Source organism: Ovis aries, chromosome 25, assembly GCF_016772045.2.
Source record: "Ovis aries strain OAR_USU_Benz2616 breed Rambouillet chromosome 25, ARS-UI_Ramb_v3.0, whole genome shotgun sequence".
Classification (NCBI taxonomy): domain Eukaryota; kingdom Metazoa; phylum Chordata; class Mammalia; order Artiodactyla; family Bovidae; genus Ovis; species Ovis aries.
Genome location: NC_056078.1, coordinates 5231236 through 5257933, shown reverse-complemented (window position 1 = coordinate 5257933; position 26698 = coordinate 5231236). Strand labels below are relative to the sequence as shown.

The following is a 26698-nucleotide window of genomic DNA, read 5'->3' as shown; positions in this document are numbered from 1 at the left end:
AGAAAATCCAGGCTCACAAATGACATTTTACCCAAGGTTGTCACTTTGCAGATTACCCGAGAGTAGGCCCCTGTGTGTAGAGGCACCCCTCTCACTGCGTTAGACTCGTGGCTGGGACTGCACGGCCCTTCCTCCAGCCCAGCCGCCTTTGGTCCTCTGTAACTGTCCTTTACTTTAGACTCTGACCCCCTGTCCCTGCCACAGTACCAGTTGGCACCTGCAGCTGTGAGATACTCATCAGGGGAGGTGATCAGCTTTGCTGAGCCATAAAACTTGCTTCTCTTTTCTCTTTGAAAGCACTTCTCTGAGCCTTGTGAACACACAGAGGTCGCTGAGCAGGGGCTGCTTCGAAATCACCATGTGGCCGAGAACCTGGGGGTGATGTGCAGAAGAGCGAGCCAGGAGGACATGGGCCTGGATGACACGGCCTCCCAGCAGAGTGCTTCCGACGAGCAGTAGCCAAGCTTGGGCCAGAGGAGCCATGGTGTCGGGGAAGGACCAAACCTCCCTGGCTTCCCCCTTGTGCTTCCCGAACCAAACAGAGCACAGAATTTGAGCCAGGAGATCCGTCCTAGGGAAAAATGAATGCTGTGGAGAAAATAGAGCAACTCGATCTCAGGTTCTTGAAAAATCTCTCATGTGATGAAAACAAACCTTGACACCAGATCTCCCTCTCCTTTGGCTCTTGTGGCCCAAGTGGTGGGATGCGGGAGGCACCCTTCCCAGAACTGGACAATTCGAACAAAAGCCATGTAACATCTTAAGACAACTCAAGCAGAGCACATAACTCCTTCCTGCCCTGATGATGATGAGACAGCTGCATGCTAAACAACTGGCATTTTACACTCACGGTTACCGTGAAAAAGCAGCAGACAGCAGTGCACATCACACCACGAGCTGGCCCAATGCACTGGTGTTCAATCCACGTGTAAACATCTCACTTCTTGAAAATATTTATGCAGATGTTAAACATAAGCCAGTGACAGCTTTACTGCAAAAACCCGTGACAGTGCATGCAGTCACGTCCAAAACATCCCGTGAAAGGAGCCAACTGTCCCCAGCAATGTGCGTGCAGAAGCGTAGTCAAGGCACCTAGGAATGATGCTAACTGCAATCACAGCGACTTCCTGCAGGAAGCCAGGCCTCACCTCTCCCGGCGCGCCTGTGTGCTTCCCAGGAATGCATACTTGTTTCCAAGCCAAGCAACCCTTACTGTCTCACAGGGCATTTGCACATACTTTGTTTTTGGAATTAAAATGTTTACAGTTATTGCTGTGTTCGGTTGTTTGAATTCTACTGAACTGTTGTCATTTCTTAAAAAAAAAAAAAAAAAAAATTGACCCCTCCACTGTAAGAATGACATTTAGGCAAATTATGTTTTTTAATTTATTTTTTACAAAGTATAATTTACAATGTTGTGTTAGTTTCAGGTGTACAGCAAAGTGATTCAGTTATATATATAAATTATTCTTCAGATTTTTTAAATTCCTTTTTTAATTGAAGTATACTTGATTTACAATGTTGTAGGCAAATTTTGAGACAGTATTTCTCATCTTAAGAATCCCAAAGGTAGAGCAGAAACGTGGCTGCTACTGTGAGGGGGGATGAAGGGGTCTCAGAACAGGGTCCATGGAAAATACCCATCACTGACCTGGTGAGGCACCCCTTTTGGAAAGACAATAGTTCAGTTCACTTTAGTCACTGAGTCGTGTCTGACTCTTTGCGACCCCATGAATTGCAGCACGCCAGGCCTCCCTGTCCATCACCAACTCCCGGAGTTCACTCAAACTCACGTCCATCGAGTCAGTGATGCCATCCAGCCATCTCATCCTCTGTCATCCCCTTCTCCTCCTGCCCCCAATCCCTCCCAGCATCAGAGTCTTTTCCAATGAGTCAACTCTTTGCATGAGGTGGCCAAAGTATTGGAGTTTCAGCTTTAGCGTCTTCCTGCCAAAGAACACCCAGGACTGATCTCCTTTAGGACGTACTGGTTGGATCTCTTGCAGTCCAAGGGACTCTCAAGAGTCTTCTCCAACACCACAGTTCAAAAGCATCAATTCTTTGGCGCTCAGCTTTCTTCACAGTCCAACTCTCACATCCATACATGACCACAGGAAAAACCATAGCCTTGACTAGACAAACCTTTGTTGGCAAAGTAATGTCTCTGCTTTTCAATATGCTATCTAGGTTGGTCATAACTTGCCTTCCAAGAAGTAAGTGTCTTTTAATTTCATGCAATCACCATCTGCAGTGACTTGGGAGCCCCCCAAAATAAAGTCTGACACTGTTTCCACTGTTTCCCCATCTATTTCCCAAGAAGGGATGGGACCAGATGCCATGATCTTCGTTTTCTGAATGTTGAGCTTTAAGCCAACTTTTTCACTCTCCTCTTTCACTTGCATTGAGAGGCTTTTTAGTTCCTCTTCACTTTCTGCCATAAGGGTGGTGTCATCTGCATATCTGAGGTTATTGGTATTTCTCCCGGCAATCTTGATTCCAGCTTGTGTTTCTTCCAGTCCAGCGTTTCTCATGATGTACTCTGCATATAAGTTAAATAAGCACGGTGACAATATACAGCCTTGACGTACTCCTTTTCCTATTTGGAACCAGTCTGTTCCATGTCCAGTTCTAACTGTTGCTTCCTGACCCGCATATACGTCTCTCAAGAGGCAGGTCAGGTGGTCTGGTATTCCCATCTCTTTCAGAATTCTTCACAGTTAATTGTGATCCACACAGTCAAAGACTTTGGCACAGTCAATAAAACAGAAATAGATGTTTTTCTGGAACTCTCTTGCTTTTTTGATGATCCAATGGATGTTGGCAATTTGATCTCTGGTTCCTCTGCCTTTTCTAAAACCAGTTTGAACATCTGGAAGTTCACAGTTCAAGTATTGCTGAAGCCTGGCTTGGAGAATTTTGAGTATTACTTTACTAGCATGTGAGATGAGTGCAATTGTGCGGTAGTTTGAGCATTCTTTGGCATTGCCTTTCTTTGGGATTGGAATGAAAACTGACCTTTTCCAGTCCTATGGCCACTGCTGAGTTTTCCACATTTGCTGGCATATTGAGTGCAGCACTTTCACAGCATCATCTTTCAGGATTTGAAACAGCTCAACTGGAATTCCATCACCTCCACTAGCTTTGTTCGTAGTGATGCTTTCTAAGGCCCACTTGACTTCACATTCCAGGATGTCTGGCTCTAGGTGAGTGATCACCCCATCGTGATTATCTTGGTCATGAAGCTGTTTGTACAGTTCTTCTGTGTATTCTTGCCACCTCTTTCTAATATCTTCTGCTTCTGTTAGGTCCATACCACTTCTGACCTTTATTGAGCCCATCTTTGCATGAAATGTTCCCTTGGTGTCTCTAATTTTCTTGAAGAGATCTCTAGTGTTTCCCATTCTGTTGTTTTCCTCTATTTCTTTGCATTGATTGCTGAGGAAGGCTTTCTTATCTCTCCTTCCTATTCTTTGAAACTCTGCATTCAGATGCTTATATCTTTCCTTTTCTTCTTTGCTTTTTGCTTCTCTTCTTTTCACAGCTATTTGTAACACCTCCCCAGACAGCTATTTTGCTTTTTTGCATTTCTTTTCCATGGGGATGGTCTTGATCCCTGTCTCCTGTATAATGTCACAAACCTCTGTCCATGGTTCATCAGGCACTCTATCAGATCTAGTCCCTTAAATCTATTTCTCACTTCCACTGTTTAGTTCACTGATTCCTAGAATGTAGACGTTCACTCTTGCCATCTCCTATTTGACTACTTCCAATTTGCCTTGATTCATGGACCTGACATTCCAGGTTCCTATGCAATATGGCTCTTTACAGCTTCGGATCTTGCTTCTATCACCAGTCACATTCACAACTGGGTATTGTTTTTGCTTTGGCTCCATCCCTTCATTCTTTTTGGAGTTATTTGTCCACTGATCTCCAGTAGCATATTGGGTACCTACCAACCTGGGGAGTTCTTCTTTCAATATCCGATCATTTTGCCTTTTCATACTGTTCATGGGGTTCTCAAGGCAAGAATACTGAAGTGGCTTGCTGTTCCCTTCTCCAGTGGACCACATTCTGTCAGACCTCTCCACCATGACCCACCCGTCTTGGGTGGCCCCACACAGCATAGCTTAGTTTCATTGAGTTAGACAAGGCTGTGATCCATGTGATTAGATTGACTAGTTTTCTGTGAGTATGGTTTCAGTGTGTCTGTCCTCTGATGCCCTCTAGCAACACCTACTGTCTTACTTGGGTTTCTCTTACCTTGGGCATGGGGTATCTCTTCATGGCTGCTCCAGCAAAGCACAGCCACTGCTCCTTACCTTGGACAAGGGGTATCACCTCACTGCCACCCCTCATGACCTTAGACAATAGTTAAGAGATACTCAGTTTGAAAGCAGTTACACAAATTTCTTAAAGGTATTTGGGATTGGAAGTGTAGGCAGAGGGGATGGTATTGTAGAGAATTCCTTATCTCTTGGAAGTAGATGGTAATACTCTTTTTTTTTTTTTTAAATAAGAATTAGCAATTAATAACAATAGGTAGAGTCTATCATCAGAGACAGAGTGCGTTCTCAAATCAGTGATCCCTAGAGATGTATTTTTCTTATTTCTAATGGATTTGCAGATGTCTGTCTAAAGAACAGCTGAAATAACCTCAGCACAGTGCTTTAAGTTGCCTCAACCAAACCTGGCTGGCAGTTCCTGAAATTCTCTTGGGCAACTTGGCAACCAAGCCCTCGGGACTTAAGAGCGGCTTCCCTACATTAAGGTGGTCACTTGAATTAGGTAAGAAAATGACCCACGCCCAGCAGCATTCAGCCTGGGTGCTCCTTGGGCCTCTAGAAGTAAGAAACAGAGGCATGGCTTTCAGAAAAGTGAAAGCTGCTCAAAGAGCTAGGAAACCAGTCTATAGGGACAGGGTGATGCAGATGAAAAGACAAATGCATCCCTGCTGTGCCTGCCTCTTGTTCCACGAGAGATCTACGAGCTGCTTCCTAACTGCTGGGTCTACTGCTTATTATCCTGGTTCTCTGGCAGTTTTGGGGGGAGCAGCAGGAGGAGGGCAGGTGTGGTATACCCACTTCAGGGCCAGACTCCTCAGACAGGGCTGCCATGCCCTGCACTGTCTACAGCAGGAAAGCTGCCTGAGTGTGCACGGTGAGCATGTGCACACGTGGACCCATGGGTGAGATCACGGCTGGCCTCCCTCCAGGACTCTTCTGGGCTGTCAACAACTCAGTCACGCCTTTTAAGTGTTGTAAACAACTTTTATATTTACAACTCCTGAGCTCGTTAATCTGATCTTCAGCTGATCAACTGTTTATCAGAGTGTACTCCTTGCAAAATATTGTATTATTAGCCCCCATTTAGAGGAGCTTTCCAAAGGTGACATTTCCTACTGGAGTTATTCAAACGTTCTGCTGGACTTGAGCTCAAGAGTTATTTTCTAAAAAAAAAAAAAAAAAGTTATTTTCTACATTTGAATGCTGAACAAAATTGCTTCTCTTTTAAAGATAATATAGACCATAGTGCTGGGTTTTATATGAATCACGTGGCTATTCTGGCATTACTGAGTCTACATTCTGCACCGTGTGTTAAAACCATCTGCCTGGCAGGCCGTTTCTAAGGCTGTTTGATGTGCGGACTTCTCTTGGTCCATGAAACAGGCATCACAAGGCCTGTTCCCTGAACTCTCCTCAAGTCTCCTCCACTTTCCTACTGTTTTGTCCCAAGTCACAAGCTCCTGCCATCAGGCCTTCCCCCCACCCCGCCTCCACCTGATCTTCCGAGACACAGAAGGAAGAGAAAGAGGGGCAAGGTCCACCCCGCATTCCCAGGCTTCCCAGGAGCATTGCCGCTTGCCCCTGTAAGTAACTTAATGAACTTACAGCATTATGGGGCCCTCTTCACATCAGCCACGATAGAGATGATATTTTGTGAATTAGAGGAACGTCTCCCTCCCGTTTGCTTATTCAGAGATAAAAAGATAACTATTTTGGGGGATTCCCTGGTGACCCAGTGGTTAGACTCAGCACTCTCACTACCCCTGTCCTGGGTACGATCCCTGGTTGGGGAACAAATATTCCACAGGCATGACCAAAAACTAACAAAGAAACTCCCAATTTTTAAAATACTGTATGTGAAGCGGCTGCTACAGGGAGGAAGAAAGAACACTTGTGCACACCCACCCTCCACATCAGCTCTGCCTCGTCCTGCTAACCATGCCTTCCAGCTTGAGCTCTTCACACGAGCTCTGCATATGTCCACTGTGTGCTTTTCAGAGTGAATTCCCCCTTGAAGTCTGGACTCAAACCCAACTATGCTAGGCATCTGTATTTATTTGAATAGCAGGCATTTCAAACTCAGGTGTAAGAGGATTCCTGACCTCAAGTGGCCCCTGCACCCCTCCTCTCCGGGAGCCCCTCACCTCAGTGGTTCACACAGATGCGATGCGGTGCTCAGCGAGTGTGTGCCCCTCAGGTGTCCTGCCCTCTCTTCCCTCCTTAATCTCAGCAGAATATTGTTTCTACAGGCTGTGCATTCTTGGCCCTGAGTTGCAGTTGTTTGTGAATTCATTTTTATCTGATACCAAGGGCTGGAGCCTTAAACAACAAATATTACTCACAGTTGGGAGGCTGGGAAGTCCCAAGATCACATTATCAGCAGATTCAGTGTCTGGTGAGACCCGCTTCCTCGCATGGCAGCAGGGGTGAGGGAGCTCTTTGGAGCCTCTTTTTCAAGGGCACTAATCCCCTTCATGATGGCCCTACCCTCATGACCTAATCACCTCCAAAGGCCCCACCTCCTAATATCATCACATGGGGGATTAGAGTTCAACATGAATTCCCTGGGAAGGGGGCACTTGGGGGGTCATGGGAAGAGACACTCAGACTTGGGCTCAAATCCTTCCCTGCCAGGACCGTCACGAGCGAGAGTGCAGGAGCCCCCACACCAGCGACTGCCCAAGGCCATGCTGTGAGGAGACCCCGACACTCACCCTCCTCAAGCTCATCTGGTTTTGGCTCTAAGTGCTCCTTTCCTTTTCTCTCCCCTTGTTTTTTTTTTTTAAACTTTGGATGCTTTTAAAAATAATTTTTACTGGCATATGGGTGATTTATAACATTGTGTTAGTTTCCTTTGGAAGATGTCCCCTTCTACTCACGGCCACAGAGCCTCTGCTAGGGGTGCCAGTGAAGGCTGCTTCCTGCTGGGGCAGGAGCCCCAAGAGGGCAACCTGCTCCCCAGGCCAGGGTGCTGGGGGAACGGGGCCCAGATCTGCTCAGCCTGCCTCCCTCTTTCCTGGTGCTGAGGGCTGCGGGGGCTCATCCAGGGCTGTGGAAGCTGAAGGGGAGTAGATTTATCACAGGAATAGGGCCCCTGCGCCTGAGAAGCCTCTATCTGCTTCAAAGCAGCAGCCATCCCAGTGCACGGAGCCCACAGACCACGCAGAGCTGTGCCCTCTGGTCCCAATGAGTGCAGCTCATGTCACAGCCCACCTGTCGGATGTCACAGCAGAGCGTCCCAGGACATGTCATCCAGGCAGGGAGAGTGGGATGCCCTCACCCTGGCCCAGGAACCCTTTTTCAGGCTGACGTCTATTAATAATCTGGGAGACCCTTTCCAGGTGTAACCCTGCAGAGCCTGGGCCAGTGCAGACCAGGTTTCAGAGAGCCACACGGGGCAGACAGACCATCCTAAGAGCCGGTCCCAGGCTGTAAGCTGCCATCTTGGTTTAGATGCCAGTGTTTTCTGCACTGTCTGCCCCAGGGCCCACCTTGCCAGGCTCCTTGCTCTACACATGCCCAAATGGATCAGTGGTCACATTCTTGCACACTCTCAGCAATAGCACCAGCTGGCACTGTGGCAAAAGCTAAAAAAATATACTGGCAATTCAAAAACACTGAAATGTCTATCACTTGAGTATCATCACCCTTGGGAGAGCAACTGTTATCCTCTGTGAGCCCTGGGGTTTCAGTGGTCTGGCCCATGGGGCCCTGCTAGGGCCAAACCTCATCTCTCTGCAGCCTTCTTCCCAACAGCCCTGGCTCTGGCCCTGGCTACTCCCCAGGGGACTGGGTGGAGGGTGAGGGTGGCTTCCTTCAGGCTGGGGCAGCCCTCCTCTGATGGCACTCACTCACCCCTTTTCTGGAAGGGAAACGGGGCCCAGAAAAGTTTGTGAACATGTCTAAATGAATGGGGCCCAAGGGGGGCTCTGATCTGAACCCCTGCTGAGTACCAAGTGCTTCCAACATTTCTACAGGCTGCTCATCCCTCCCACATCAGGACCCCCATGTCTGCAGTCATCACATTTCTCTTTATTTTATTAAGCAATAACCAAACAAATAAACAGTAAAAGATGCGGGCAGGGAAGGACTGAAAACGGCTCTTTTTGAAATACTGATTTTCTTAAAATCAAATAACTGTTATCACTCCAAGTTGCAGGAGGCTGCAGCTGCTTCTGACATGCCAAAATGATCAGGAAGTGAACTCCTCCCCACCCCCCTCTCCTGAACATATTTATAAACTTCAATGGGGGCAAATTCCATCTAATACTCCGAAAACTATTTCTTCTTTCATAATTTACCCAAATCATACGCACAACTGCAAGAGGAAATAAACAGAAATCTTTCAGCATAAATACACCACAGTGGATTGTTAATCTTGTAGAGTCAATCCAGCATTAAGGCTAATTTGATCTTTTAAAACATTTTATGGAAAACAGCTGTCAGGCTTCCTTTGGAAAAGCCTCCAAGGTTTCATAAACTAATGGCATAAAACCTGGTCGGGCAGAGCACTGGGGCTCCTCTCAAAGAAACGTCTGCACGTGCAGAGAAGTGGTGATACGTCGTCTTCACTTCTGGCTGCTCTGCATGTGGGTCACGATCTCTGGCAAAAGGTGGTTTCTGTTCTCCTTGGTTACCTGCGTAGGAAGAAGCAGAAAAGCAGGTTTCAGAGTCCCTTCCCTTTCCTTCAGTTCCCTACTCTGCCGGGTTATACCCTAACAGAACAGCCCAGAAGACGATGCATGCTTTATAGAGTGTGGCCCAGGCAAGGCTGACCCAGCGAGGAACCCCAGGCCTCCCAGAGTGCTCTGAAAGCGGGGCAGGTGGGCTCAAATCCCACCACCAGCTTCTGCGAAGGGACGGCTCACACAGTGAGACTGGGTTTTGATGACAGACGGATTTTAACTAGGAGAAGCTCTGTGAATTGAGCCCTGGGAGGGCTGCTGCGGAAGCAGACTGGGATGCGGCTCGAGTGAAGCCTGACCTGGACGGGAGGGGGCCTGAGGGAAGCCAGAACCACAGCTCCAGCTGGGCACCCACCCACCAGGTGAGCCCTCTCAGGGCAGCCCCACACCCAGGACTCCGGGATTCTCTCCAGGGCAGTAATCCACTCCTCTCTCCCTGACTTAGGAGAGCTGCGAGTTGCAGGAAGCCTCTGACACCAGTCAACTCTGCACCTGAAGGATGAGGAAGGTGCTGGGGCTGGGGTGCGGTGCAGAGCAGGGCTTTTGCTGAGATCTCAGAGGCAGCGGGGGATGCAGGGCAGACTAGAATGCAGATCCCCCTGCGCCCGATGTGTTAGCTCGGCAATTATCACTGTTACAGACAAAAGGAACAAGAGCGGATGCAAGCTCTGCTTGACGATCTGTGTTGTATTTTTCTTTCACTACCACAGGCCCATTGAGTACAATTTAAGCATCCAAACACCCTCCCAGGGAGCCCAGTGGGGGGCTGTTTCCCCAGCACGGGGCAGGGTGGTCTCTCCTCATCACCAGCGCCTTCCTGTGCCACCCACACAACATTCAACACCTACTGCCGGGGGGAGGTGCCAGGAGTGGCAAGATTCAGCCAGTACTTTGACCTCACAGAGCCCAAAGACCAGATGGGGGGCACACATAACAACAGCGAGGGCAAGGCTGGCAGAGGGGCCCTGAGACCCTGAGCATCTGGGGAGGCACGGGATACTGGGGACAGGGGAGAAGAGCAATGATCAGAGATGAGGGAAAGGCCTCCACAGGCCTCCACTGCTTTTGACTAGTGGGCCTGGGAGAAGGGCAGTGGCAGTGAAGGGCGATGAGACGGAAAGCCCACCAGCCAGGATCCTGGTCCTGGGCACAGGCTGCTTAAGTGCACAGTCAGGGCCCACAGAGTGAGCCTCAACAGATGTGAGGTTCAGGGGTGATGACAGCCCTAGAGCACTGCCAAGCCACCCTGCCAGTGCCAGTGTCACCCAGGTGTCCTGCCGGAGCCCAGCCACCCTCCTCAGGAGCTGCTGGGGCTGCAGCAGGGACAGGGGCCCCCCACCAGTCCCAGAACATGCAGCGAACCTCCCCATGCCTTGGTTAGGGAGAAAAAGAGTCACAATCAAAACTGCAAAGACACACTTTGGGAATGGCTTCTCATTTAAAACCAATGAACAGGATGCAAAGAGTATATGAATATTTTGCCACCACCTTTGATCTTCCTAAGATGATTTCTGAAATTTATGCATAAGATGTCTATGTGAAACCGTTTACAGTGTTCAGTTATGTGCTCCTTTTCCACTGAAGACAAGTTTCGTAAATGCAGGAACAGGGAATAGGCATAGTATCATCTGTCAGCGCAGGTGCCCCTCCCTTTCAGGAGAAGGAGAGTTTAAGGAGAGGAAGGCACTGGGGCCTGGGAGAGGAAAGGAGGTGAAGGACGACTCAGGAAGGACCCCAGCGTCCTCACCCCTTGCCTCCCACCATGCCCTCCCAGGGCTGCAGAACGGCTCAGCCTCAGGTCCCATGAAGATCAGACCCTGAATTCCAGGGCTGGACTGCATTCATCCTGGGTCTGACACAGAAAATGTTTACTATATTCTAAGCTGAGGAGGGTCTCTGAAATAGAGCTGAGCGGTTAAATACAGACTGAAGACTCTGACCGAAGAAGCATCCAAAGTGCTCTGAGACTCCTGGGGCCAGGGAAAGGCCTCAGAGCTAACTGTCAATGACTCAGGGCCGTAACATCACGAAGGTGCGAACATTTGGACAGAAGAACACGTGGGCAAAACACATCTCTTTATGCATATCTGCGCAGGAGAGCAAAACAAAACCACACACACTTCCTAGAAACCGTGCGGGAAGCACCCTGACAGGTTTAAATAAGCAGGAGAATAAAAAAGGAAATCGAATTGACAATGCTCACTATTATAAGTTAATGCATATCAAAAGTATTACTAGTCTGTTTCGTATTTTGTCTTTATTTTATTGAACCTACAAATAGGATGATTCATGAATTCAAACCCTCTATTACGTTCTAAACCAAGAATTATTTTGCAAATGCGGCTTTTGGGAACCCAGTGCCCACAGCAGAGAAGGGACTGCATTCCACATCCCAGGGCAACACCACGTCTCCTTAGAGGAGGAAGGGGGAGGGATGGTTCTTTGTTCAGCCGTCCTGCCTATGGATTTCTGTGTGAGTATACAACATATTCAACATAGCTTTTGTGTTTGTGTGCTCAGTTGCATCCAACTCTGGGACCCCATGATAAGCCACGGGGGTCACAACAGTCGTTCACAACTTATCAAGTAAACACCAAACAACAGGAACAAAACACATGTAGACATCATACAACACAGCTTCACTGAGACATAATTCATATTCCATAAAACTCAACCTCTTAAAGACAGAACTTGGTGGCTTTCAGTACGATCACAGTTGTGTTATAATCAGCACTGTGTTTTAGAGTATTTCCATCACCCTCCCTCTCTGCAAAAAACCCCACTCCTGATCACCACACTCACACCTTCCCCAGGCCCCAGCAACCACTGATCCAAGGTCTGTGTCGACAGATTCGCCTATTCTGGACATTTCGTATAGATGGAATCACACAGTCTGGAATCCAGTGTGACAGGGCTCCTCCACTTGGCATCACATGCTGTTAATTCCTCCAGGCTGAGTACCTATCACCACGTCACGCCCTCTTCTTGTGAGCAAAGATGGTATGTACATCATTTGAGTATACCAACCATATCCTTGTCTGTTCATCACCTGAGGGACATCTGGGCTTGTCTCACTTTTTGGCTAACATGCACAGTGCTGCTATGAACATGGGGTATACAAGATTTTGTGTGAACATGTTTCTAATTCTTTGGGGCACACGCCTAGCAGTGGGATGGCTGGCTAATAGGGTAATGCCATATCTAGCTTTCTGAGGAACTGCTGCATTTTTCCAGTCTCGGCAGCAGGCTATGAGGGCACCAATCTCCCCAAAGCCTCACCAACACTTTTTATTTTCCATTTCTTTACCTTCCTTGTAGCCATCCCAGTAACGTGAAGCACTGCCTCACTGCGGATCTGGTTTGCAATGCCCTAAAAACCAACAGTGCTGCACATACGTGCATGTGCTTTTCGACCATTTTCCTGTCTTTGGAGAAATGTCTTTTGTTTCTTTGCTCCTTTTTAAATCGGTTTATTTGTTTTTCAATTACTGAACTGTAATAAGAGTTCTTTAGGTATCCTGGGATACATGAAGTTCCTTATCAGGTGTATGATTTTTAAATGTTTCCCCATCCTGTCAGTGGCCAGCTTACTTTTTTGGCAGTGTCCTTTGAAGCGCACGATTTCTAAATTTTGATAAAATCTTTTTCCTTGTCACTTGTGTTTTTGGTGTTGCATCAGATAAGACTCTAGAAGGAAACGGTACCCCAGTTTCCTCCAGTACTCTTGCCTGGAAAATCCCACGGATGGAGGAGCCTGGTAGGCTACAGTCCATGGGGTCACAAAGAGTCAGACACGACTGAGTGATTTCACTTCACTTCAACCCAAGTTTACAGAGGTTTACTCCTTTCATTCTTACGTGCAGATCTATGAGTTTGGGTTAATTTTTGTGTCTGATGTGAGGTAAGAGTTCAACTTCATCCTTTTGGATGTGGATGTCCAATTTTTCAGCACCATTTGCTGAAAAATGATTCTTTGTTAACTTGTCCTGGCACTCTTGTTGAAGATGAGTTGATTGCAGACGTGAAGGTTTACTTCTGGACTTTGATTCGACCCCCGTGATCTACGTGCCTGTCCCTGTGTTAGCACCATGCTGTCTCGATTACTGTAGCTTTGCAATAAGTTTTGAAATCAGGAAGTATGAGTCTTCCAACATCATTCTTCCTTTTCACAGTTGTTTTAACTGGGTCCTTTGAATTTCCATAAGAATTTTAGGATTAGCTTGTTAATTTCTATTAAAAAAAAAAAAAACAAACAAAAACCAAAACCCTGCCTGCTGCCTTCTTATGTAGCAGTTGGCAGGTATACTTTCTCTTCTGTGCTTACAGGAGTCTGTGACCCTGAAACAGCATCAAATTCCTGGTGAGGTTAAAATGGTTTATACGTTGCTTGGTTAAAATACCCATGGCCAGGAAGAGTAAGAGGAGGTCTAGAAGTTTTCAAACCGGAGGGAAGCTGGGACCTAGTCCCCATTTTGTGATCTTGCAATCCACTGGCAAAAACTAAAAGAAGAAAAACGGATTTATGGATGACAAGTTTAAATGGCTCTGAATTCAGAATAGTAGAACAGATTTTAGTTACCGCAATATTTTTATAAAGTAGAAAAACCAAATAATCTCTAGGAATCTTAGATTTTTAAAGTCACCTGAACCATCCCTACCCTCGAAGTTAACACACAGAAGGGCTACGCTAATGCTTAGGCTTTGGGGTCAAAAGACTGAGGTCTGAATCCTCGTTGTGCCCCCATTAACCTTGGATAAGGCATGCCAGCTCTCCCTGATGATGAGGCTGCTATCACGTCCCCACACACTGATGGACCTCAGCACTGCCTTTAGGTGTCCCAGGACTGGGGGCTGCCAGCCCAGGCCTCTCAACCCCCAATCCTCAGACTCCAGGCATCTCCCCTGTACCCTCAGAAGGCAGCGTTCTCCAGCATCTCCAACAAGGAGACATTTCACAGGAAATCAAAAGCAACATGCTTTGGAAATTCCACCAATATGACCAAACTCGTACTTTTTGTTAGAAGTGACCAGCAGAGATAAAAGTATTTCTTAATATTGTTGATCAGAGAAGGATGGAAGCAGTAAAGAGCCGTAATCTGAGTAGTCAGAGTCGTAATCTGGACCCGTGAAGGTCTTCACCTCTTGTCCCCACAGCACTGACATCACCATTGAATGTTTTCTGATATTTGGTCTCAAACAACCTCATGAAGTGAAGTGAAAGTAGCTCAGTTGTGTCCAACTCTTTGCGATGCCATGGACTATAGAGTCCATGGAATTCTCCAGGCCAGAATACTGGTGTGGGTAGCCTTTCCCTTCTCCAGGGTATCTTCCCATCCCAGGGATCAAACCCAGGTCTCCCACATTGCAGGCAGATTCTTTACCAGCTGAGCCACAAGGGAAGCCCAAATTTAGACCTTAGAGAGGGCAACTGGATTTGAACTGGGGACCTCCTGATCTGCAATCAAATGCTTTATCACTGAGCTATACTCCCAACAGGTATATATTTAAAACATGTTTCAGTAGCTACACACTTAGCAGTAAGCTCTAGAATAAACAAGGAAAACATTTCCAAACTTCTGAGAGGGACACAGAATTCTCAGGAAGGGAACCTTCAATGCCTGAACTTGCGTAAGGATGGAACGTTCTACACCCCCGAGTTCCACAGCTCCCTGTGGCTCTGGCTTTTAATTTTTTCAGTCTGCTCTTTCTTTGCAATCTCTACCATTTTACCGCTCGCATTCACTGATTCTGTCCTCGTCAACTCCCTTCAGCTGGCTGGGTCCAGCCACGGACCTTCTCATTCAGTCATTGCAGCTTACATCCTGAATTTTTCATTTGAGTCCTCCTTAGAGCTTCCCTATCTTTGCTGAAACTTTTGATGTCTTCGCCTGAGGCTTTCTATTTTCTATTTGTTTCTAGTGGGTTTGTAATTGATTGCTGACACGTTTATGATGGTTGTTTGAAAAATCTCTACCCTATAACTGGAGAAGGCGATGGCACCCCACTCCAGTACTCTTGCCTGGAAAATCATGGACAGAGGCTGCAGTCCATAGGGTCGCGAAGAGTCGGACATGACTGAGCGACTTCCCTTTCACTCTTCACTTTCATGCATTGGAGAAGGAAATGGCAACCCACTCCAGTGTTCCTGCCTGGAGAATCCCAGGGACGGGGGAGCCTGGTGGGCTGCTGTCTATGGGGTCGCACAGAGCTGGACATGCCTGAAGTAACTTAGCGCAGCAGCTATAATCCCAACATCCATGTCATCCTCCTGCTGGCACAGTGGCTGTTTATCTTTCGCACTCAGGCTGATCTTCTGGTCCTTGGCGTGACAAGTGACTTCCGTTTATGTCTCCCGTGCTGTCCTGGGGTCCTGAGGTCCCCAGTCTGTGTGCCTTCCTCCATTCACCATTCAGGTCTTCTCAGGTCTGATTTATGTACAACGTCCAAGGCTGTCAGCTGTACTTAGGAGGAGGAACACTTTCTCTCAAACTGGAAATGTCCTCAGCTGTCTTTCTGGTAAGTAAGGCACTGTTCACCTAAACCCTATGACGAACAATCCAGGCGCTGCGAACAGCTCTGAGTCACTGTGAATGCTTCCCCAACGTCACAACTGCAGCCCCATCTCCACATCGTCTGTCAGCACGGGGAAGCTGTCCTCCATGTATACATAAATTATTTCCTTATTTGGAATATTCTCCCTACCTGTCCTCTCTTTCCTCTTCAAAAATCCACCCAAGAACCCCTTCCTCCTGGAAACCTCTCTCCACTCCTTCTGTTCACACTGATCTCTCTTCTCATCTTCAGATTTTGACTGTCCCATGGTCTGTTTTTCTGGAGGGAAGGGTACACTCCTCACATGTGCTTGTACCATGGATTAAGTATTTGATGCAAAGGATGCTCTCAAAAATAAATTCAGATTAACTTTGCTGCTTATTAGAAAGCGGAAGGACTAAAGAAATATCTAATCCAACTCCTAAATCTGCAGATGAGTGAGCTTCTTCATTTATAAAATATGCGCAGAAGGTTCACAGGAGACCCAAAGGAATGCAGGAAAGACAAGAATAACGGGGTTTCTTGCATAATTAACCAAAAGCTAGTCGCTTTATTTATACATCATTAAGATCAATGATTACCTTGCCTAGAGAATAATTTCCTAGCTTAGAGAAGAGAAGCTGTGGTATTGTCTTAAGATATAGCACTTGTTTCTGATTTAACAGTCAACCCCCAAGTCCACTACAGGGCTATTAGTTTGCAGAGACACCCAATCCCTGGGGCTTAGCATCAGCAGCTCTGCAGGCCCTCAGCTTGGAAGCTATCTGACCTGAAGACTAATTGTCTTTCATGATCTTTTATTATTCACTGACTGTTTCCACAGAAACTCTATGATCACAACCAAAAACTCTAATATGGAGGCCACACAGTGTAAGACATAGACAAGGTAACATAAAGCTCTGAAGACATGGGCACACCCTTTGAGGAAGTGACCCTGTGTGGCGCCCAGGCCTCCCCTGATCACTACCGCCTGCCCCCAAAGACCACAGTGCCTGGGTTCACGTTCTTTGCATTCAGCCATAACTGAAACCACATAATTGCCTGCTCACATTTCTGTTATCCAGCCCCTCCATTAGAGTTTTAGCTCCATGAGGATAAGGACTTGTGTCTCGTTCATGAAGACCTAGAACGAGGCCAAGCACACAGGAGATGCTCAATTCATGCACAGAGATGCTCAATCTCTCACTTACCAAGTAAGTGAGAGAATAAATGAATTAAGCAACTTTCAGACACATTACTCCAGCCCTGGCTGCTCTAACCTTAATGGCTGCCAACCGCCCAGAAGTACCCTGGACACTATGGAGATAACATGTGGACGTCCCACCGAAGGCAGCTGACCCTGGTGACAAGTAACCAGCGATGTGAGGTGCTCCCGGTTACTCTGCAGCTGGCGCAGAGGAGGGCTGCCAGCCCCACTGGTTCACTTGGTCGGGGGAGGGTGTGAGCACAGTGATGTGGCTGTCACTGACGCAGACACTAAGGTGCCACAGGGAGGACAGCATCCAAGAAGGACGCAGAGGGGTGACGGGAGAAAAACGCGTATGTGGGCAAAGCCCATCAGCACCATCAGTGCTGAGGACCAGCTGAGCCACTGCCCCTGGCCTACCTGCCCTTCACCAGCTCCACCCCACGGCTCCTCCCACTGCAGGGGCCTGAGAGCCCCCGGAGCTCGTGAAGACAGGTTCCTGGGCCTGCCCAGAGCCGGCGTCACGCTTCCAGGCAGAGCGTCTTATCTGCTGCGTACTTGACAAGCGGCCAGTGCGACTGAGAAAAAGATTTTTCTAACTTAATTTAGTGTCATTTAATTCAAATGTGAACAATCACGCGTGGCTAATGGCTATGGCCCTGCCTGGTGCAGGGAGCACATTTTCACCCTGGTGGTGGGAAGTTCTTGAGACGGTGCTGCTCCACAGCACCTGGAATCTGAGCCTCAACCTGTAGCCAAAAGCCCTTCTCCTCACAAGCAGAAGGGGGTCAGTTTCAAAGGGAAACCTTTAAAATAAAACAGCACTGCCTGCCTCTGTAACCTCATCACCTGGGAAGAGATGCACTCAGCCAGAGCACTGCAGCTGGGCGGGGCTGAAGCTGGCAAGGCCCAGGGCTCGGCCAGGGCAGGGGGAGGGCAGCAGGAGGAGCTGGACCCTCCTGCGGTCCCCAGAGGCAAGACTGCTCTGTCAGCAAGCAGAGGTGCAGTTTCAGCTCTGTGAACTCACAGGAAGTGAGACGCGCCTATATCCTAGCCTAAGAGGAAAGCAACAGTGACTTGAAGCCACAGGTGCGCTTCAGAGCCACACGCTGTTCCAGAGCACCTGCCCCGCGCCCGCGGGTTACTCACGCTGAACACCTTCACATCCTTTCGGGTTCTGATCTCTTCCACGAGGGCCAGTGGTTTTCCTTTGGGTATGGGGATGGTGCCGAGGACCACAGTTCCCGGTGTGGACAGCGCCTGGCGGACGGCCTGGATGAACGGCTGACTGAAGAGCTCCATCTTCCCCACCTCGTCGATGACACAGATGCTCTGTCCCGGGCGACCACTGGCCCCTGCCTGGGGGTGACAGAGACACTGATTGGGACACGGCGAAGGGCCCAGGAACCCTCTCTCTCCTCGCTGTCACACCAAAGGGCCTGGAGTCTCTCTCCCCCATCACTCACTGCCAGTCAGAGCAGGGGAGGCAGCCCCGCTTCAGGAGGCAGGAGGTGGTCTCTGCAGCTGAGCAGATGAACCACCGAACCACCGGCAGAGGAAATCAGGAGCACTCCCTTGGGGACCCGAACGCCCAGAAGACTCAGTTCCCTGAGCTCCCCATTTTCCTGGCAATTTTCCCTCTTCTAGAATAGTCCCAATAACAACCAAGTTTTATATTTATATCCACCCGGAAACAAGCAGGATCCCAATGCCTCAGGCCTGAAAGAAATGAGACAGCAAGCCTGGGAGCCTTTGTTAATAACACTGGCCTCTGTTTTTTGGATTTTGGGTTGTATGAGTCCTGTCTATTGGGAGGATGTAACCGTTGCAGCCAGATGCCTGTGTACTTCATAACCTGAACTAAGAAGGTCACTGGAAGAAGTGAAAATTAGAGAAGTCCTGGTTTAAGAGGGAAAAAAGTGAGTAGGTTGTGCCCTTGAATCTCAGATTCCCCCTCTAATGACTTTACATCAATGCACTCCCACTAAGTCACAAACTTGAAGACTTCTCTAGAACCAGGTGTGGCAGCCAGCCTCCAAGAGCCCTCAAGATTCCCAGCTTATAGGATTGGCACCCTCTACAGATCCTACCCCCATAGTACAGTGCTGCCCTACATTATATGGCAAAGAACAACAGAAGGGATGACATGCTATTTCTGAGATTAGGAAAAAAGATCACGGCTTCTGTCCTGGTCTCCATCCACCCATCCATCCATCCACCAATCCATCCATCCATCCACCCACCCATCCATCCATCCACCCACCCACCCACCCACCCACCCATCCATCCATCCATCCATCCATCCATCCACCCATCCATCCATCCACCCATCCATCCTGGCTCACCTGTTCTCAGGGAAGATGCCCGCCATGCTATGAGGACACACAGGCAGCGGATGGTAATCTCCAGCTAATAAGGAACTGAGGCCACATGTCAACAGCCAGGGAGGATCTGAGACCTCCCTGCAACCATCACTGTGAACTTGGAAGCCTCAGGGCACTCTGACCTCATAAGAGACTCTGAGCCTGAACTACCCATCAAAGCCATTTCTGGATTCCTAACCCAGGGAAACTGTATGAGATAATAAACATTTGTTGATTCATACTGCTAGATCTTGGGATAATTTGTTACACAACAAAAGCTAACCAATAAAGCTGGTAGGACTTTGAATAGTTTTTCCACAGCAGGGACACAATGGAACATACAATAAACACTTTCATGGCTGCTGAGTAACAAACATATTTCTATATCTTTGTATAAATGATTATTTTGAAAATGGTATGTAAAGCTGATTTACCAGGTATGTTTCACTATAAGTTCTCAGACTCCTTAAATACGGACATCAACACATTCTCACAATGAATGGCTGAGTTAAGCTAGATTTTGCTCACATTCTAAATACTAATACCAAAGCTCTTCCAGTGTGGCTGCAGGGGGGGTGCCCGTGGTGACCAGTGACAGACAGGGCTGGGGGCAGCTCCTGGAGCCTCGTGCGGTGTGCAGAGGGTGGGATGCTGCCCAACGCCTGAGAGTCTAAGTGCGGGAGGAGCACACGTGGTGCCTGAAAGGCTGCTTGCTGTGTGGGGCCAGGAAGACAGGGGAGACATCTCTGGGAACAGACATATGAGCTTGGAGGGAAGCCTCAGGGCACTGGTTTTCAAACTTTTCTATAAGCTGTCCTCCTTTAATTTTCCTGCTTGCTATCAAGTAGATATATTTTTCTACTCCTTTTATTGACAGAAAGACCAGGAATGGGTCTACTGTAATCATCCAAGAGAGGTTCTAAATCTCACTCAAACTTCCATGTTTCTAATACACTTCATGTTTACCTCTCAGCTGAATTTATCTGCATGCATTTACATACACACGGCTACCCTGCCTCCCTCCCAGGAGCCGAGACGAGGCGTTACTCATCTTTTTCTTCTCTGTGGAGGTGAACGGTGCACGGCTGGGCTGACGCAGCCGATGCTGCCCTGCGCTGGTGGGCGATACAGGGAGAAAGGGTGTGGGGGAGGTCACTATGCCAACAATTTCTTCAGAAATGAATGCCTGACTGTGGAGGAAAAAAAACAGCTACTGGCCACCTGTTTGCCAGCATAAAAACAGACACGCTCACAACAGCGAGCCATCCCGACCAACCTGCCTGTGATTAAGGGTGCCTGGGGCTTCCTGCTGCCCCCAAAGACTGTGGACACCTGCAGATGCTATCCTTCTGGTGCCTGCTGTCAACGCCCAGACAGGACTCAAGTCCAGCACACCAGAACCACGGCTCTGAAAGCGTTCAGGTCAGACAAAGAACAACATGAAAGAACGTGGCAGCTCCCCTGTCTGTGTTTAGTGGGTGCCGTGTACACAAGGGGGTCAAGTGCACGTGGCCGTGTACGTGAACACACGCGAACAGGTCCAGTGCGAGGCACAGGGCTCCCAGCCACCCTGCAACATTCACCAGCGAGCACTCCCCCACCTCGTGAAACTGCTGCAAAGATACCTGGCCACACAGGCAGACACTGTTTTCTACCAACGGAAAATGCCTCATTTAAAAACCTTAGCTTACGTAAAATCTCCATTCTGTCCAGAATTAGGGATTTTCTTTATACAGAAACTATAGAAATCTCAATAAGTCTGGGATTTTTAATGAAAAGTTGGATTATTTCTGCTCAGTTGAGAGTCAGTTACCAGAGGCTGAACTACTCAGAAGCCTAGTCAGTCAGTGTTTCTAAACAACAAAGAACACATATTCACCAGCTTAACAAAAGAACTACTGTTATGTTCAGAATTGGTTTTTTTTTTTTTCTGTATAAATTCCATTTTAAAAGGAAACAGAAAATAAGCCAGTGAGCATTCACCCCACTTCCACCATTCTCAACGACTGTCTGAGCTGATGAAGACACAGCAAGCACAGCACGAGGGCCCGGGTCTGAGAGCCACCGGGAGCCTGGCCTGGCCTCCCGCCTCTGGCTGTGGGTTCCACACGGTTATGGGGTGAGGATCCCGCAGAGGACTCTGGGGGCTCTAGGCCATGTGGTTAAGAGCACTGTGCACGCCATCCAGGGAGCAGCCGTTCTCCCAGCGTCCCTCCCCCGACCCCAGAACAATTCAGGGTCACTGCGGCCCTTTACGCCCCATGCTCCTCTCCACAGCTTACACTTCTGCTGACTGTACATTCTCACTGCCACGAAGAACAGGAAAATCTACTCTGTGCAAAGCATATTTTAGTCCCTCTGTTGGTTCTGAGGGAGAAGCTATTTCCGTGGGAGAGAGTCCTAAAATTGACCAGCCAGGGGCAAAAGAAGTTATGAATAATTTTCTAGCTTTGGTTACACTCAGCTAGTTTGCTTTCCAGAAAGATTAAATCAATTTAGGGCAACAACGAAGTAGCTTTATTTATACCAGCTTTGCAAGAGAACTGAAAATAGTGTGATTCTTTTGGTACTTTGTTTAATCCTTAGGTGTCCTTTTTAAGGATACAAAGAAAATGTAAAAGCAAAATAAGCAATTTCATCCAACCAAAATACTGAACCAAGAAAAAGCTAATGAAAGTCGCCTCTGCCTTATTTTGGATCATTTAAATAATACCTATTTCTGGTGGTATTAGGTTGCCATTTATTATTTTTTAAACATCACACACAGCCTGGCTCCCTGAGCTTGCCTGCCTGGGACGGCGAGTCTCAAAAGTGATGGGAAGCAGGCGGCCATGGCCAGAGCACTGGCAGCACAACGGAGCCTGCCCCGCAAAGAGCCACAAGTCCTGGGGAGGCTGGAGGGGCAAACGGCCCCTCAGTCGAGCAAGCCCGATGCCCTGACCGTCTTACTAAGTGAAAGGCAGCACTCCAATCAGACTTTCAGATGTGTTTATTCCAAGCTTTACAGTCTCCGCGTCCCTCGGCAGCCTGGTGGCAGGTCAACTGCATGTCCCCGGGGAGTAAAATCCCAGGCTAGCAGCCAGGATGTCTAGACAACCCGACACACCCCTCAGCACGGAGTGCACGCTGGGCAGAGCCACCCCCAACCACACATGCTGCGGAGGAGGCTGGTGGTTCCTCCGAGATGTCCCCGCAGGCCTCCCCGGGGCCCCCACACCAGCATCTGGCCACAGAGTGCCATGACGCACCTTGGCATCTCCCAAGCTGTAAGAACCATCCCGGGGCTGAAACAGTGTCTGCTGGCTGACAGTCGGCCCTGGCGGATTAAGAACCCAGTCGTCCTCTGATCCCAGCACCTTGGGACCAGATTAGACGTCTAGGCTTGTGGGTCCCATGGTGGATTTACTGCCGGCTCAGGACCCTGGTTCCCAGCAAACACACATCAGACCGCTGATGTGACATCTTCCCCAGGGACCACGCCCATCCCCTCACGGGACTTCTCAGGAAAAATAATCATAACCATCCCTACGCTCTGCACCATCTAGCGGCCAGGCACTAACTCACCTTACAAGCAGATGACTTTCACTCCTAGTAACTTCACGCAGCAGGTATCAACATCTGTTTTATAATTAAGGAGAAAGCCAGGGACTAAGTGACTTACCCAGTCCCAAGGGACAGGGCTAGGAGGCTAACCCAGCGTCACCCTGCAGGCAATTCCACTTGCATAGTTTTAACATGAAATAAAAACAAACTGCGCATGAGAAGTCACGTCACCACGGAGAAACCACTTTTCTCACCAATGAGAAGGAAGAGTGTTTTAGTTTCTAGGGTCTCTATAGAGGCACAGCCACAAAAACTCCTATTTTTTTTTCTGGATTAATCATATTATTTTCAATATAATATATTGAACAGTAGTACTAACCCCATTGTATCACATACAGAGAATGGTCCCCTTTAGTTGGCAGATGTGCTCTGTGCAGGTGAAGGGGCTTCTGCCAGGAGCTCACCTCTGCACACAGCAGAGAAGATATGCCCAGGCAGCCCAAGGTGCACAGGCCTACCTTGGCGAGATGCAGAGTTCACTTACAGACGCCCCCAAATACAGCAAGTATCATATTAAAGTGAGTCACGTGAATTTTTTGACTTCTTGGTGCATCTAAAAGTTATATTCGTGCTATACACTTGTCCATTAAGTGTGCAAATGCATGCCTAAACAATATACTTTAATTAAAAAATACTTTTATTACTAAAAAACGCTAACTGTCATCGGAACTTGCAACAAGCCATAATCTTTTTGCTGGTGGATAATCTTGCCTCAGCGTTCAAGGTTGCTGACTGACCTCAACGGTGGTTGTTTAAGGTTGAAGTGGCTGTGGAACTTTCTTAAGACAACAATGAAGTTTGTCACGCTGACCAAGTCCTCCTTTCATGAATGATTTCTCTGTAGTGTACAGTGCTGTTTGAGAGTATTTTACCCACAGAACTTTCAAAACCGGAGTCAATCCTCTTAAACCCTGCTGCTGTTTTATAAACTATGTTCATGTTAGATTCTAAGTCTTTGTTGTCATGTCAACAATCTTCACAGCATCTTCACCAGGAGTAGATTCCGATGTCAAGCAACTACTTTCTTAGATTTTCCTGGTGGTCCAGTGGATCAGAATCTGCTTCGATCCCTGGTCCAGGAAGATTCCACATGCTGTGGGGCAGCTAAGCCCACACACCACCTAGTGCTGAGCTCGCACTCCACAAGAGAAGCCACGCACCACAACCACAGAGTACCCCCTACTCTCCGCAACCAGAGAAAGCCTGTGCCTGGCAGCGGACACTCAGCACAGCCAAAAATAAATTTAAAACGTGTTTAAAGAAACAAGTGATTTTTAAAAAAGAAACTACTTTCTTCACTCATCCAGAAGTTAACTCCGCATCCCTTAAAGTTTTATCCTTAGATTGCAACAATTCAGCCACATCTTCAAGGCTCCACTTCTAAGTCTAGTTGTCTTGCTATTTTCCCCTCATATGCAGTTGCTTCTACTAATGTCTTGAACCCTTCAAAGTCATTTATGAGAGCTGGAATCAACTTCTTTCAAATTCCTGATACTGTGACCTCTTCCCATGAATGTTCTTAATAGCATCTACGATGGTGAATCCTTTCTAGGAGGTTTTCAGTTGACTTTGCCCAGATCCATCAAAGGAATCACTATCCATGGCAGCTATACCCTCAAAAAATATATTACTTAAATAATAAGACTTGAAAATCGATGTTACTCCTTGATCCACGGGCTGCAGAATGGATATCGGCAGGCATGAAAACAGCAGGAACCTCCTGCACCTCCATCAGAGCTCTAGGGTGACCAGGTCCATTCTCAATAAGCAGTCACGTTTTGAAAGGAACCTTTTTTGCTGAGTGGTAGGACTCAGCAATGGGCTTCATATACTCATTAACTCTGCTGTGAACAGATGTGCTGCCACTCGGGCCTTGTTGTCCATGTACAGAGCAGAAAAGGAGTGAAGTCAGCATAACTTTGAAGGGTTCCAGGATTTCCAGAATGGAAATGAGCACTGGCTTTGACTTCAGGTCACTAGCTGCATTGCCCCTAACAAGAGTCAGTTTGTCCCGTGAAGTTCTGAGGGCAGGCACTGACCTCTCCTCTCCAGCTACCAAAGTCCTAGATGCCATCTTCTTCCAGGGCAAGGCCGTTTCTTCTACACTGAAGATCTGCTTGGTGCAGCCACCTTCATTAACTGTCTGAGACAGATCTTCGGATAACTTGCTGCAGCTTCTACATCAGCACCAGCTGCTTCACCTTGCATGTTTCTGTTGTAAGATGGCTTCTTTTCCTAAACCTCATGAGCCAACCTCTGCCAACTTGAGATTTTCCTTCTATAGATTCCTCACCTCTTTCAGCCCGCCTTCATAGAGCGGAAGTGAGTTGGTCCTTTCTCTGGACTAGGCTTTGGTTTAGAGGAATGTTGTGGCTGGTTTTATCTTCTACCCAAAATGCTACAACTTTCGCCATTTCAACAATAAAGCTGTTCTACTTTCTCATCATTTATGTGATCACTGGAAAAGCACTTTTAATTTCCTTGAAGAACTTTCCCTTTGCATTCACAGTCTGGCTAACTGGCACAGGAGGCCTAGCTTCCTGCCGTCTCAGCTTTCAACACACCCTGCTCACTAAGCTTAGTCACTCCTAGCTCCTGATTTAAAATGAGAGACAGGCAACTCTTCCTTTCACTTGAACATTGAGAGGCCACTGTAAGGTTATTAACTGGCTCAACTGCAACGTTGCTGTGTCTCAGGGCCTAGGGAGGCCCAACAAGGAGAAGAGCGACATGGGGAGGGCTGGTCAGCAGAGCAGTCAGAACACACACAACATTTATTGAATAAGTTCGCCGTCTTATGTTGCATTGTTTGTGGCACCCAAAACAATTACCACAGCAACATCGGGATCCCTGATCACAGATCACCATGGCAAATATAGTAATCATGAAAAAGCTTGCAATATTGACAATCATCAACGTGTGATAGAGACATGAAATGAGCAAATGCTGCAGGAAAATGGCATCAACAGACTTGCTAAACACAAGGCTGCCAGGAACCTTCAATCTGCAAAAACCGCAGTAGATGCAGAGTACAGTGACTGCGCCTGCATCAACTTCCGAACGTTCCTTACCAGCTCAGCGTGTTCACAATAACTCTTTTTAAAATTTCAATTGCTTACTAAAAAATTTTAATCACTGTTTAAGCTTTTGGTAAAAGTTTGGTATTTCTGACGCCTGATAATCTTCTCCTGACTTTCCTGGTGGCTCGGATGGTAAAGCACCTGTCTACAATGCGGGAGATCTGGGTTCAATCCCTGATTAGGGAAGATCCCCGGAGAAGGAAATGGCCATCCACTCCAGTACTATTGCCTGGAAAATCCCATGGACAGAGGAGCCTGGTAGGCTACAGTCCATGGAGTCGCAGAGAATCGGACATGACTGAGCAATTTCACTTCACTTCAGTTCAGTCTTCTACTAGGGGCTGCCCATGCAGTGCTAGTGGTAAAGAATCTGCCTGCCAATGCAGGAGATGCAAGAGACACAAGTTCGATCCCTGGATCGGGAAGATCCCTTGAGCAGGAAATGGCAACCCACTCCAGTATCCGTGCCTGGAAAATCCCACGGACAGAAGAATCCGGCAGGGTATAGTCCATGGGGCCACAAAGGGTCAGACATGACTGAACACACAAATATAATGAACATTCTACTAGAAACTGCCTGAAGGAGATAAAGTTGATTATTTTTGCTACAGTGGAATGGTGGTGACTATTTTTCTAACTAATGAGGTAAATACATACAAACATAGGAGGACAGCTTAGACAAGGAAAAATCAACCATTCTGATTGGTTGAAAAAGCAACCAGTTAACAGTTCAGTTTCTGAATATACAGTAATTTTATGTTTGTTTAACCTTGCTAGAGAAAGTATTTAATAGGTGGTAGCTAATTTGCTTTTAAAACCTCACGTATTATCTTAAGATAACCTAGTAAAGTTTTTTAAAAATTACAAAAATTAACTGGGAGAAATTTTGATGAAGAGGCTGTGCAAAGTCACTAAGTAGCTCTCTATTCACAGCTATCAGTTTCAA

General features: G+C 47.6%; 2 protein-coding genes across 5 annotated transcripts in view; one reads left to right on the top strand and one right to left on the bottom strand.

Moving 5' to 3' along the window:
* PCNX2 (pecanex 2) overlaps positions 1-1269 on the top strand; it is a 311506-nt gene extending 310237 nt beyond the window's left edge. For both annotated transcript variants that reach the window (XM_012104979.5, XM_060406546.1), the window contains one exon: positions 298-1269. In XM_012104979.5, coding sequence (XP_011960369.3) covers positions 298-459 — 162 coding nt within the window. In that variant the 3' untranslated portion in view covers positions 460-1269. The remainder of the gene's footprint in view (positions 1-297) is intronic.
* A 7026-nt stretch (positions 1270-8295) lies between these two features.
* NTPCR (nucleoside-triphosphatase, cancer-related) overlaps positions 8296-26698 on the bottom strand; it is a 36807-nt gene continuing 18404 nt past the window's right edge. Inside the window, exons 4-5 of one of the 3 annotated variants that reach the window (XM_004021356.5) lie at positions 17856-18065; positions 8296-8920 (exon numbers count right to left, since the gene is read on the bottom strand). In XM_004021356.5, the coding sequence (XP_004021405.1) occupies positions 8852-8920; positions 17856-18065 (279 nt within the window). In that variant the 3' untranslated portion in view covers positions 8296-8851. Of the gene's footprint in view, positions 8921-12280; positions 18066-26698 lie in introns of those variants that run through there. The other 2 variants (XM_027962176.2, XM_060406547.1) reach the window with 2 other exon arrangements.